This window comes from Brassica rapa, chromosome A07 (genome assembly GCF_000309985.2).
Source record: "Brassica rapa cultivar Chiifu-401-42 chromosome A07, CAAS_Brap_v3.01, whole genome shotgun sequence".
NCBI classification, from domain to species: domain Eukaryota; kingdom Viridiplantae; phylum Streptophyta; class Magnoliopsida; order Brassicales; family Brassicaceae; genus Brassica; species Brassica rapa.
In genome coordinates, this window is record NC_024801.2 from 17575610 (window position 1) to 17589481 (window position 13872).

The 13872-nt window shown below is 36.0% G+C and overlaps 3 protein-coding genes across 11 annotated transcripts; 2 read left to right on the forward strand and 1 right to left on the reverse strand.

Annotated features, from left to right (window-relative positions):
- Positions 1-823: 823 nt before the first annotated feature.
- Positions 824-7071, forward strand: LOC103829958. Of its 3 annotated transcripts, XR_004449083.1 has the most exons (6): positions 830-3560; positions 3642-3842; positions 3957-4224; positions 4314-4382; positions 4484-4693; positions 6782-7071. XR_004449083.1 is itself a non-coding variant. In XM_009105644.3 (5 exons), the coding sequence occupies exons 1-5, from the start codon at positions 3276-3278 to the stop codon at positions 4579-4581; spliced, it is 915 nt and encodes a 304-aa protein (XP_009103892.1). In that variant the 5' UTR covers positions 824-3275; the 3' UTR covers positions 4582-4920. The 3 variants fall into 3 exon arrangements, 2 of the variants coding, with proteins under 2 accessions (XP_009103892.1, XP_009103891.1); XM_009105644.3 differs by lacking the exon at positions 6782-7071 and having other exon boundaries at positions 824-3560; positions 3963-4224; positions 4484-4920; XM_009105643.3 differs by lacking the exon at positions 6782-7071 and having other exon boundaries at positions 4484-4920.
- LOC103829959 (cysteine-rich receptor-like protein kinase 38) lies at positions 4965-6764 on the reverse strand. 7 transcript variants are annotated; one of them, XM_033274548.1, is made up of 5 exons: positions 6341-6764; positions 6201-6276; positions 5604-6102; positions 5281-5482; positions 4965-5203 (listed from the first exon to the last, which is right to left on the reverse strand). In XM_033274548.1, the coding sequence occupies exons 3-5, from the start codon at positions 5957-5959 to the stop codon at positions 5183-5185; spliced, it is 579 nt and encodes a 192-aa protein (XP_033130439.1). In that variant the 5' UTR covers positions 5960-6102; positions 6201-6276; positions 6341-6764; the 3' UTR covers positions 4965-5182. The 7 variants fall into 7 exon arrangements, 6 of the variants coding, with proteins under 6 accessions (XP_033130439.1, XP_018508307.1, XP_033130440.1 ...); XM_018652791.2 differs by having other exon boundaries at positions 5664-6102; positions 6341-6762; XM_033274549.1 differs by having other exon boundaries at positions 4979-5482; positions 5604-5804; positions 5901-6102; positions 6341-6762.
- Positions 7072-9511: 2440 nt separating the features above from the next.
- Positions 9512-13752, forward strand: LOC103829960 (peptidyl-prolyl cis-trans isomerase PASTICCINO1). Its single transcript, XM_009105649.2, has 20 exons — positions 9512-9754; positions 9842-9926; positions 10001-10070; positions 10151-10248; positions 10480-10602; positions 10715-10747; positions 10859-10917; positions 11037-11118; positions 11208-11366; positions 11457-11514; positions 11667-11815; positions 11892-11989; positions 12083-12152; positions 12235-12294; positions 12394-12450; positions 12566-12634; positions 12733-12810; positions 12903-13004; positions 13081-13152; positions 13230-13752. Exons 1-20 carry the CDS (start codon positions 9687-9689, stop codon positions 13545-13547), a joined length of 1908 nt encoding a protein of 635 aa, XP_009103897.1. The 5' UTR covers positions 9512-9686; the 3' UTR covers positions 13548-13752.
- The last annotated feature ends 120 nt before the right edge of the window (positions 13753-13872 follow it).

Sequence of the window (13872 nt, forward strand, 5' to 3'; positions counted from 1 at the left end):
CTTCCATAGGCCATTAAAAAAAAACTTCATATTAAGATTTGACCAAAAAAACTTCATATTAAGATAGAACATATCCATATAATAATGTGAACTGTTTATTTAGATAATGACAAACGATCTTGCACAAAAACCATAAAATATGCACTTACTAAATTTTTTTTTTATATTTCTATATATATGATATGATCAACTTGTTTTTTTTTCAAAAAAAAAACTTCTGATCAACTTGTTAGCAAGAAACAAAAACAAAGTTATTAAATTGATAGCTTTTTTTTTTGAGAAAGTAATTAATTTCATAGCTTTGCAATCGATCCATTTTTTATTGCATAATATTTATTTTATTTATTCATTTAGTCTGGAATGAAACAGAATCAAATAGCCTTAATTGATTTTTATTACCTTTACCATGTACATGTTGTTGAACTAATTAATTAGGCTCATACACTTTCATAAACTTATTTCTTCTACTATAGCCATAATATCATCCTCGCTCTCAGTTTTTCCAACAGCACCTATACACCATTTTCACATTTTTCAATGGTTAGATGACCTAGCCTTTCGTGTGCTCTATAACTATAATAAAACAAAATTTATTATTGAAAAAGCTTTAAAACACTTAACTATATACCTCAAAAATACTTTATATAATATAATTATGAAAAATTTCCTACAATAGGTTTTTTTAAGTTTTTGTCACAAAAATAGCTCTCAACAAAAAAAATGATCAAAATAAGTTAGGTAAAAACTCATTTTTACACTTGGGTTAACTAATTTAGAGTTAGGGTTTAGAGTTTATAGGTGGAGTTTTGAAGATAGGGTTTCAAATTTTAAAAAGTAAAAAAATAAATATTAAAATTTTTAAAATAAAAAAGACTATTTTGGTTATTTTCTTTTTTAAGGGTTATTTTTGTGATAAAAATTTTAAATGGTTATTCGAAAGAATTACCTTGTTGACAATGCTTTGATTTTCCTTTCACCGCTCTGAAATAGAACTATAGAAAGAACTCAGCTGACATCTTCACGATGAATCATAAGAAAGAGTAGTTTACAAAAAAAAAAGAATCATAAAAAAGATTATCTACTTGAGAAGAATAAAGTATTCAATTAGAATTAAAAGGTAGCCTGCATCCGATTTCTTTTTGCTACACTCCAACCCCCGGAAAGCAAACTGAAGAAGAAGAAAACGAAACTAAAAATTCGTTTATAGAATTGCAGATGATAATTCAGTTTTGAACGTGGTGGTAGACTGGTAGTTATCTCAGAAATCTAAAGATTTAAGAATTGCATTTTCATAAAAGTAGGATCGCAAGAAGCCAAGAACCATAGCTTGCTGATTTTTTTTTTAGAAAACTAATACTCTAAAAAACTACATAAAAATAAGTGAATGACACATGTCACTCATAGAAATGCCAATTGACTTATGTTTTATAATATAAAAAATCGTGCTAAGTCAAACAAGTAGAAAAGAAAACGATGTTGTATATAACTTCGATTTGCTTCACTTTTTCATTTGCGCAAATGTGTCCTTTAGTTTCAAAAAGTTTGTTGGAGGTTGGCTAATCACGGTAACATTCATTCTCCCGTGAGCATAAACCGATATGCATCATCATCTCCTTTAAACTTTAATTATTATAGGAATGAAACAATATGCAAAACTGTTAAGTAATGTATCTGGACTATATAACTCATTAGCTAATCTACATCACACACATGTAAAGGAATAGAGATTAATTTTGAATGATAAAGATATAAAGCTAGGAATATCTCTAGTTTTATAAGAGACGCGTATGTGAGTGAATATTTCATTTAATTTTCAACCTCGTGAGATATCATGTTCTTTTTTCAGAGACATCTCATGTGTAGTCGACCAAACTTTAATCCCTCCCCGTTTTAATGATCATCTTTTACCATTTTACGAAACTTGTTTTAGATCAAACCTTTTATCATAAAAATATAATGTAAATGAGATTTTTTTTCCCTCAGACAGCTGTTGTACTCAAATTTGAAGTGATATGGTAATATATATATATCCATATGAAAAAATTTTGATATCTTAACTAATGAATTAGACGATACATTTTCAGAACGAAAAATAAAAACAATCAGAAAATCGGAGAATCTGTTCTTTAGTCTTGACAACTTTTTCAGTCCAGTGAAAAAAAATTCGACCATGCTCATAAATCTTGAATCATCGAAATTAAATCATTGTAATAGGTGCTAAAAATCTACAAGTCAATAAATGTAGCATGCACTCCATAGCCTGAAAACTTTAAATTCCTGAGTGTAGTGGTGAGATCTTTGTGCGTTAGTTTTTTACTCCTAAAATTTGAATTACTCCTTTTGAATTACCCTCAAATGAGATTTGGTTAAAGTAGTGGGAAACAGGGTGGAATAACTTGTATGCGAAGAATCACATCCCCTTCCCCGTTCTGCCAAATGGACATGACATGGCTCAATGTCACCCAACTAATTAAATAATGACACGTTTATTTACCACGTCACGCCGTAGTGCATGGCAGTTGAAAGAATCAATCTGTTTGGTTCCACTTCCAATCTGGTTTCAGCACCGTTATAGAGAACCCACCGGAAATCTATAACTCTCGATAGGCAAAACCGTCATTACATATCAGTGTAAATAAATGCGCATTTCACGACGGTTAGTGGTGGTGTGAGTGTGACACCATATCTTTTGCTAGTTACGTTCATAGCCCCTGACATTATCATACAGTACTGGTTTTTTGTGTCGTATTTTTATATCATGATTCAAATCATGTAAATGTTCAACGTACCCAAAGAAGAGACGCGATTTGTGTGGGTACCTTAAATGGAAAAGAATACATCGGTACACAAACTATACCCGGATTAAAAAAACGTATAATACACACTATAGGGTAAAATCATCATGAATCTGGGAACCCAAGTTGCAGAGGGTAAGTTGGTAAATTGAATGAAGGCACGTGCCACAGAGAATTACAGTCAACCCGCTTCAAAGATATTCCGAGAGTAGGTCCCACTAACTAACTTGCCATTACCCCCCTCGTTGTAGCCCACTAATAGGCCCACACTCACAGTCCCCTCAACGCTGCATCATATGCGCGTGAAATCCAAAGGCGCGTGGATAGGAGGAAACCTCTCCCCCACCACCACCAGTCAGTCGTCTTCCTTCTCCTTCAAATACCTCTCCTGAAACTCATTATTAAAAAAACTTAACGAAGCAGTAACCTCCTCCGCTTTTTTAAAAATATCACTTCATCGATACTCGTGAAAAGATCACCATGGAGCCTACTAGCTTAATCGACGACGCTGAGTTCTCCCTTCCGCCGGAGCTTCTCACCGACGATGATTTCCTCGTGGAGGAGGAGAACAAGGTCGATCGGTTCGGAAACTGTTTGTTCCCGTACGAGTCGAGTCATTTTGGCTCTACCGTTAAACCAATCGATGACGAGGAGGAGAAGCTCGTAGCTGGATTGACCAGTAAAATGGTTAAGTCGTCTCTGAAAGATGATTTCTCCGGTGGAAATCTCGGTAGCCACGCTTTTCCGGCGGGGAACGACGCCAAGGTAAGTCCAACATAGAATCATCCTTAACTTCTTTGAGGGACGTTTTAAGTTCTAACTGTCGCTAATAAACAAAACTGCCAGACGCAAGTTTCTTCTCAGACGGTGGCGTGGGATCTGCACTACGCACCGGCGGAGGAACTCAACGGTTATAACAACCATAATGGCAGAGGACTGCTCGATCTTCCCAGAAAATATACCCTCGCCGCAGCTAAAATCACTAACGCCGGCTCTAGCTACTATAACCGCCAAACTCTCCAGTACCAGAGGCTACAAGCTATCCACGTAATCAATCTCAACGTTTGATTTATTTATTTTCTGAGTTTTGGATGAATATTTTTTTTTTTGCTAAGTATTTTTGGATGAATATTGGTGGTGATGTTTGTTTTATTGGTGAAGTTTCAGCAGCTAAAGCAGCAGCAGCAGCAGTTGATGAAGTACCATCGCCAGTTGATGCAGCAGCAGAGCAGAGGATTAGGAGCTAATAATAACAGCAACAACAAAATTGCTGGTTCTGTGGACTTGTCGCCGTCTGCATGGTTTAATCAGCCTCAGAGGGGTGATGTTCCAGTAGGAAACCGTACCGGGAAACGTGGATCAACCGGAACCGGCGTCTTCTTGCCCCGTTGTGTTAACCATGTAACTGCCGCGGTTCGCCAGAAGCCCAGTAAGTTCAGAAGATTGCAATTCCTTACTGTCAACATTTTTTTGTTTTTGTTTTGATGAGAAAAATGTTGTTTGCTCTTTGGATTTTAGTGCTTGCGACGAGTTTGGTTCCCGCTAGAGTGGTACAGCCATCGGTCCGGTCGTCGCCTAGTCTAAATGGTATAACAGAATTATTTTTATATTTGACTTAAGTAATCAACTTTACGATCATTAGACTAAATTGTTTTGTTTTGTTTTGTTTTGGTTAATTAACGTAACAGATGGGTCGTGGAGCAACGATGGCGGATTCTCGAGCCAGATGAAGATGGAGCAGCCAGTGAAAGAGGATCCCCGGTTACCTTTGGACTGGGCGTATTGATGGATTTGGGTTTCCGTAACATTTGGGTGGTGGTTTTTAGGAAAGGTTTGAAGAAGTTGAAGAAGAAATAAAATTAGATTTGATGAACAGGGTAGTGAAAATAGTGGTGACATTAGAGCATGATTATTGCTATAACCCCATTTGGGTTTCTTAGTGATTAGTTTAAGGATAAAAGTTAGTTAAGAAATTTAGTTAAGAAACCCATAGATTTTATGCTTTATTGGGAGTTTCTTAATTAGGGGTTCTACAAAAATTTATGCATAATTGAAATATTACTTACTCAAATATTTATGCATATTGTATCATAATACTATGAAATACGTTCTCGTGAATCTCATCTTTGAGCACAAGAAAAAGTCTTAGAAGGAAACGCAACTTTCTTGTTCTCCAAGTTTAGTAGTATTAACAAAAAGATAGTATATGACCGCCAAAAAGTCCCCTTACATAAAACCCTTTCCATTTTTTTATATTATGTACCGGCAAATGATAGCAATTTCTAATGCAGAAAATTTCTTTTGGCCACATTTTATATTAAGTCTTTGTTCTGAGAAATACCAGATAGATTCAGGTTTGAGGCCCTTGATGTTGTATTAACAGAGTCTTAAATCTCTTTTCTCTGTTCCTGAAGCAATGTTTCACGTGAACAAAGCCGCAAGACTAGAAAACTATGTGTGTTCAAGAAGAGCACATGACGTTAACCTTGAGCATCTGATAGCTTTCCAATAAACGGGATTTGTTAGGGTCAGATAAAGCAAGCTTTGCAAGTGTCTTAAACTCTTCAAGCTTTGATACAGAGGAAACAGAAGATGGTGATAATGTCCCAAAGACACCATCTGCAACTAGTTGCTGAAACAAGGAGAAGTTTTCTTTGAACTGAGAACTCTCAAACATGCACATGAGCCTGGCAAAAGAGAAAAACAGACACTGTAAGAACTCGAAGTAGCTTATGAAACAAATCTGCGAAACCAAAGACGAGGACTTCCGTGACACTACAAACAACAAAATTAGACCACGAGACTAACGTGACACAATATAACAAGACCAGAAGACCACTTCCACGAGTTTCATGCATGTTAAACAACCTGGCCATCCCAAAGTCTGCAACTTTAGGGTTCATCTCAGCGTCTAAGAGAACTATACTAGCCTTTAAGTCTCGATGAATAATCCTCAGTTGAGAATCTTCATGGAGATAAAGAAGCCCTCTTGCAACTCCTGCTATGATTCTACACCTCACATCCCAAGTAAGTATCCAACGTTTGTGTTCATCATCAAAAAATATAGATGTTTTGAAAACATATTTTACAATGAAAAGTTCATACCTTGTAGACAGATGATCCAAATCCACCTTGTCCAAGTTTATTTCCCGCTGAGAACTCATCGGTTGCGATTAAGATCATGCCGAGATCAAATCTTAACATAGATTGACCATCCGAATCAGTCTAGAGCAAAAGCATTGGCTTGGAGAGCTTTATCAATTTCATCAAAGGCAATAGCTTTAGCTTTTTCCTCTTCAGCAAGAACCTAAACAATAAGTAGAATCCATATCTCAACTTAAGAAAAAAAAAAAAAGAGGTTCTCCCAATTAAAAAACTCTCATCAATGTAAAAAAAAGGAATCACCTTTATGATTGCAGCAGTTAAAGTAGTATTCCCATGTTCTACATTCCCAATTGTTCCCACATTTACATTTGGTTTACTGCAAGAAAGAACACTTTTATTAAATCAAGCTCCAACCAATTCAAAAATACAATCAAACTCACTTTCGAGCGGATGTGGCCATCGATCTCCACAGAGAAGTTCTGAAACTCAACGGAGGAGAGAGATCATCCGATCGAATGAGAGATCCACGGAGAAGGAGACAGAGAGAGATTTATCGGGTAGAGAGGAGGCCTAACGAAGTGAGATGGAGTTTAAGGTTTCGTTTGAACCTTGTAGGTGTGAAGGAGAGAACAAAAAGCCATCGTCTTCCCGCGGAGAACACAAGAGGAGACAGAGAAGACGAGGCACGAAAGAGAAGAGGAGAGAGAAAAAAAAAACCCTCATTATTTAGTTTGCTGACACGTGGCTTAGAAATCCCCTTTGTAATCGGTCACAGAAATCCTATATTAAGGATCGATAACAGCAATTTTCTTTAATTTTGATTTAATTAAATGCCTCATTATTTTTAAAAACCCTCTTAAGGACCCCGGTTAATGGTGCTCTTAGGGTTTATATAAATAATGAAAGAATAATAAAATAAAGAAATGATAAAAGAGGAAGATATGGAGAAGACGAGGTTTTGGATCGTTTTAACCCCCATTGTTGGCTGATAGAGGAAGATGACCTTTTTTTCCTTGGGTTTTTGTTTGTTTATGGTATTAACCGCTGCTTTAGTACTCCCCTTCGGCCCTTCCTCTCTGTCTCTCTTTTAATCTCATAACTCTCAAGCAATGGAGGGTGTATTATTGACAACGATGCATGCATCATTTCTTGAGTCTTTTTGCATGCTGAATCATATTCTAATATTGTGGATAAGGAAAACATCAGGCCGAGACGTATTTTAAAGGGAACACACAACTGTCTTATGCTGAGGTTCCTAATCATGCCTTACAAAATTATTTTTATACGTTTTATTTTTATAACATTATTAACTTATATAATTAATTACTATAAAAACATATTACCACTTGAGAGACTACACCACTAACAAAGAAGAATATAGTTTATTATCAATTTGCCGTCTAAACGAATACACTTGTCTTATGCTGAGGTTCTTAATCATGTCTTACAAAATTAGTTTTACACAAAATATTTCTCCTTCCGTTTTGTTTTAATTGTCACTTCTTTGGATACACAAATTAAGAAAACATTTAATTTTATTTACTAAATAAAAACATCATTACCAATACACATAACCATATTTCAATCAATAAAAAGTAAATTTAATTATAAAATCAATAAATTTTACATCAAAATTATAATGAACCAGTCGTTCAAAAAAAATTATTATAATGAACCAATGATTGACACCACAATGAAAGCATGCAAAGATCTTTTGCAATTCATTTGTTTTCTTATGATATTGCGATTTTATTGTTTGTTCCGAAGTTTTATTTATATGTTCGAATATTCATGATGATTTCTAAAATTTAAAGTATTTTTGAATATTTATGTGTTAAATTTTTTTTCTTCTAAATTTGGTAATAAATGAGTTAATTTTTAACTGTCTAATTATTCTATACTGATTTTGTTTTGTAATAAAATTTGGTAATCTTTTAATGTTCAAAATCTACTATTTATGAGTCAAGTTGTTATAAAATAACAAATGAGAAGTGTAATTAATTGAAAAGTAAAACAGCATATATATCAATTGAATATCTGTGATAAACAAAATAATGTCAGTTGGAACGAGCATTAGCAAATGAAGATTGACATACGTTTGTTCTTACATATAATATTTAGGGATGGTGGATTCTGACCATCGGCCAGTAATGACTTATCTTTAGAACAAAGTACCAAGACGATGAAAACAATTTAGGTTTGACAAAAGATGGATTGGACATGATGGTTTGTTGGATCAACTGGGAGAGGTTGGAGTGAATCGGCATCAGAGAACTCGGGAGATTTTATATCAAAAATTATTAATTGTCGCCATGATATCGCTACATGGTGAAAGAATGATCCACTATATGGAAAAGAGAGAACTAGTGAGCTTCAAAAAGCACCGGAAGAAGTACAAACTGATAATAGTAGAACTCAACAAAACATACGGGAAGTATCTAAAAAGTTACAAGAAACATATAAAGACGATGAAGATTTTTGGCAACAGAAAAGTAGTAATATGTGGTATACATCAAGGGATCTTAATACTACATTCTATCAATGCCCTACAAAAATAATGTCATGCTCGTAATAGGATCGTGGAACTCTGATACTGATGGAAACATGATAATTGAGGAACAAGGTGTAGAAAAGGTTGCATTGGATTGATTTGATGATTTGTTTCAGACAACTTCTCTTTCATAATTCGAAGGTTTTTTGGACGAGATTACACCATCCATCGCCTCCAAATGAATCAGCGGTTAATCAGGCTACTAACCGAGGATGAAATACGACAAGTCCTATTTATGATGCATCCAGAAAAAGCTCATGTGCCGGATGGAATGATGGTCCTATTTTCCAACACTCTTGATATATAATAAAAAGTGATCTATTGGAAATGGTTAACAATTTTTTTATCTCAGAAAAAATGGACACAAGGTTAAATATTACAAATATTTGTTTGATTCCTAAAACGGAGAGGCCTAGAAGGATGATAGAGCTCAAGCCTATAAGCTTATGTAATATAGGATATAAGACTATATCTAAGGTATTATGTCAGAGATTAAAAGCATGTCTTTCTTCACATATTCGGAAACACAATCGGTCTTTGTGTCTGGAATATTGATTTCTGACAATATCCTCATAGCTCAAGAGATGTTTCATGGATTGAAGACTAATAAATCATACCTGAACAAATTTATGGCAGTAAATACAGATATAAGTAAACTTATAATGAATAGATTTTTATTCAAGAGCTATTTTCCAAGATGTGGTTTGATCATCATTGGATCCAACTAATGATGAAATGTATTTCCTTGGTACATTATAAAGTTTTATTAAATGGTCAACCAAATGGATACATAAGAGTCTACGACAGAAAATATTTGATAGCAAATATTAATAAAGCTGAGAGAGAGAAACAACTGACGGGTAGTGTACCTTTTAATCGCCGACTTGTTTTCAACTTTTAGGTTTTAGTTCTTATGTTCACAATTGTAATTTCTATTGTCGGAGTCTAGTGTTGTGTTTTAAAATTAAAATCAGATGAAAAAGAAGATGTTACTGTATGTATGTATGGACTATAGCTAATACAACTAGAAGCCCATTAACACTTGTCTAGCGAATTACTATTTTCTAAAAGACGGGACTTTTGACTTTTCAGTTTCGTAACTTTTTCTTTTGTTATTTAGAAAAACAAAACAAAAGATTATTTATAAAAGATATACTTTCTTCATTTCATAGAATGAAACTCAGTAGTTGAGCTATAAAGAGAGGAGGGCGATTTCAAGTAGTAGTTGATCGGCGATGGATGCGGCGGAGCAGAACCACTTGCTGCCCAAGAAGAAGAAATCCGAAACGGAAGACGATAAGAGGTTCGTTTATATCTCTGCTGAGTTAGTCCCTTTTTTTTTAAAGCTTTATGAATTTGATGTATCTGAGAAACTGTATCTCTCGAATAGGAGGAAGAGAATTGTTGCAGGGAGCTTGTTGAAAGCAGTGGTGAGACCTGGAGGAGGCGATTCAAGCCCTAAGGATGCTGATCAGGTACTACTAATCTGGTTTATCTAGAGAGAGACGACGACGAGTGGTCAATTTTGATGATGTTCTTTCTTGATCAGATTATTTATCACTGTACTGTAAGGACACTGGATGGTGTAGTAGTGGAATCTACGAGGTCTGAATGTGGAGGTGAGGAACTTTACTACAGTAAGGTTTGAGCATTTTGTTAGGTACTCTCATTGAATGAATGCGTTTTATGCTTCCATCAGGGAGAGGTTTACCGATAAGAGATGTCTTGGGGAAGAGTAAAATGATACTTGGATTGCTCGAGGGGATTCCCACTATGCATAAGGCTGAAATTGCAATGGTAACTCTTGAAACCTTTGTAAAGATCCGTTCTTGTCCCTGTAAATCCTCAAAGATAATGTTTACTCTAGTGTTTGCCTTTTTTTGTTTTAATATTTGTGTCCCTTTACTAGGATTGTAGTTTGTTTACTGTATAGGATTTAGTTAATCCACTTGAGTTACCTGAAATTCAGATAATTTGTTTGATCCTGAAATGCTTAAGAAGTCTGTCTTTGTCTTCATTTTTTTCCAGTTCAAGATGAAACCTGAAATGCACTATGCAGAGAAGGATTGTCCTGTCTCCGCTCCAGGCAATTTTCCGAAAGATGATGTGCTTCATTTTGAGATTGAATTGCTGGATTTTGCTAAAGCCAAGGCAAGATCTCACCACCAAAACCAAGATGCATTAGTTTAGTCGAAAGACTCTGAAAACTTGCATTTCATATGTTCTGACTGGAGTATTTGTTTCCCTTTTGTTAATTATCCAGATTGCAAGTGATGATTTGGGGGTCATCAAGAAGGTAGGACCTGATTTCACATATTTTCAGAATAAGCAGACGACAGAATGACATTATCCACATATCTCTTGTTCTTCCTGATGGCTCACATATTGCTTTCCTTTTATATGAAAGATTCTAAATGAAGGTGAGGGATGGGAATCTCCCAGAGAACCCTATGAAGTAAAAGCCTGGTAACTTATTTAATATTTGATCACTCCTGCATTTTTGGTCGAAAGTCATTTGACCTTGTTTTCCATTCTGTGTAGAAAGATTGATTGAAGTTTTAATGCATTTTTGTGGTGTATATTAGGATATCAGCTAAATCTGGTGATGGACAAGTGATCTTAGCTCCCAAAGAAGAACCTTATTTCTTCACGTTTGGAAAATCTGAGGTGATTGTTAGGTTTTCACTCTCTGTCCATGCGTATCTGGTCTGGTGTGGAACACTATCATTGCTGATTATTGCTCGTCAATTAGGCAGGTGCCTAAAGGTCTTGAAATCGGAATTGGAACAATGGCTAGGAAGGAGAAGGCAGTGATATATGTTCGCAAGCAATATTTGACTGAATCTACTTTGATGCATATAGCTCAAGACCTTGAGGAAGTTCATTTTGAGGTCGAACTTGTGCATTTTATTCAGGTATAGTGAAGACTAAACTTGTATATTCCTGTTTTTATTTAGTATTTTGGGAGACTTGAGTGGTTGACATTTCGAGTTCTCACTGTCAAGGTGCGAGACATGCTTGGAGATGGACGTCTGATTAAACGTCGAATTCGAGATGGAAGAGGTATGTGTAACACCACACTTTGTTTTTAACGTTTTCTCTGTTTCAACATGATGCTGGTTTTTACTCTAATGCATCTTCCTAGACCCCAAACTCTTATTCGCTGAATAGGTAGTTTTATCATTCTGATTTTCAACGTTTCATCAAATTAATAGGAGAATTTCCAATGGATTGTCCTCTCCAAGACAGTCGGTTAAGCGTTCACTACAGGGGCATGCTTCTCAATGAAGACAAGACTGTCTTTTATGATAGTAGGATTGAAAATGGTGATCAGCCCTTGGAGTTCAGTTCAGGAGAAGGACTTGTCAGTTACTCCAACGTTTATAGATTAACCCTAGTGGATTTTATTTAAGCTTAAGAATTTATTGTCGTATGGGCAGGTGCCAGAGGGATTCGAAATGTGTACTCGTTTGATGCTACCTGGGGAGATTGCTCTTGTTACATGTCCCCCTGATTATGCATATGACAAATTTCCAAGGTCATGCTCATTTGTGTAAATCACACTGAACATGATAGCGTATAAACTGTTAGTGGAGAAACAAACGCATTTTGATTGTTTCTTTCTTGATAGGCCGCCTGGCGTTCCTGAAGGTGCACATGTTCAGTGGGAGATTGAACTCCTTGGTTTCGAAACGCCAAGAGTAAGTTGGTCTCGTGTCGATGCTTACCATAGGAATTGTAAATAGCTTCCATTTCTTACGAGTCTAGGGTTTCTTGGCTCAGGATTGGACTGGTTTGGACTTCCAGAGCATCATGAATGAGGCAGAAAATATCAGAAGCACGGTATGGATCAAATGTTCTGCTAATCTTGTGTGGAGTTAGGTCACACAGATCATTTAACTTATCGCTCTTCTTTGTTTTTGGCTCTACTTTGAACTTCAGGGAAACAGGTTGTTCAAAGAAGGAAAATTTGAGCTCGCAAAAGCAAAGTATGAAAAGGTAATAGAGTCCAAGAAACAGTAGCAAGTCTAGTTTCCTCCCTCTTGTCAGCAGTATCTGTAAGTCCGGTATTAGCATTTGTTTCCTTGTGTCTAAGCGGTGAAACAAAAACCAGGTGCTCCGGGAGTTTAATCATGTAAACCCACAAAATGATGATGAAGGAAAAGTATTTGGTGACGCAAGGGTGAGTTTATCTTCTCATCACGCTTGTAGTTATAGATATGAATAAGATTATATAGTAATAACACCAAGTAGTTCTTGTTTCCCTTCTCTGCATCATAGAATATGTTACATCTGAATGTTGCGGCTTGCTTGCTTAAATTGGGAGAGTGGAGAAAGTCTTTAGAGACATGTAATAAGGTAATATTTAATAAACAATCTCCTAAGAGCTTTATTTACGAGTCAGACGTTTTGGGGTTTCTGAAACCTTTTGTACCACAATTTCCAAACAGGTCCTCGAAGCAAAGCCTGGACATGCAAAAGGTCTCTACCGCCGCGGAATGGCTTACATGGCAGGCGGAGAGTATGAAGACGCTAGAAATGACTTCAACATGGTATATCATACTAAAACTGCTTGTTATACTCCAGTCCAAAATTGCTTACTTCCATGAATGTTGTGCATGTGTCTAGATGATCAAAGTGGATAAATCATCAGAAGCTGATGCAACAGCGGCACTCTTGAAACTCAAGCAGAAGGAACAGGTCAGTGTTCGGGTTTTAATGGCTATTTATGATTTAGACATGTTTTGCTAATAATCTCATATCTTTGGACCTCACAGGAAGCGGAGAGCAAAGCTAGAAAACAGTTCAAAGGATTATTCGACAAGAAACCGGGGGAGATAACCGAAGTCGGTTCAGAAATAAGAGAGGAGACTAGAACTATAGAAGAAGTAGACGAGACAAAAGATAATGATGGCGATGATGAAGAAACACAGGAAGAAGAAAATACGGCCACAGTGAGCACTGAAAGGAAGAGGAAATGGTCGGAGAAAGCCTGGCCGATTCTGAAGAACGTGATGGTTCAGATAGGAATCCAGCTTTGTGTTGCCTTGTTAGGTGTTTATATTTTCCAGTTTGTCAGCGCCAGATTTACATAAGAGACCAGCGGTAGTCACTCACTTCTCCTATCAAATTATTCAGAAAATATAAAACTAATGGATAATGAAAGCTCATATTGATTTCAAATAACTTTAGTTATTTGTGATGGTAGTTGCTCAAAGATGGGTAGCATTTGTCCCTTTGTAGTTACGTCTACTACTCGATCTACTTGCTTCATGAACTGATTAGTTCTTGTTTCTTTTATTTAAATTCCATGAGATGGCGTAAAAGGAAGAAAAGAAGAACATGTTACGTAGCTTGACTATTTAGAAGGCTTTTTAACCTTTCATCTCTCCATGCATATGGTAGCAGACACATGAAACC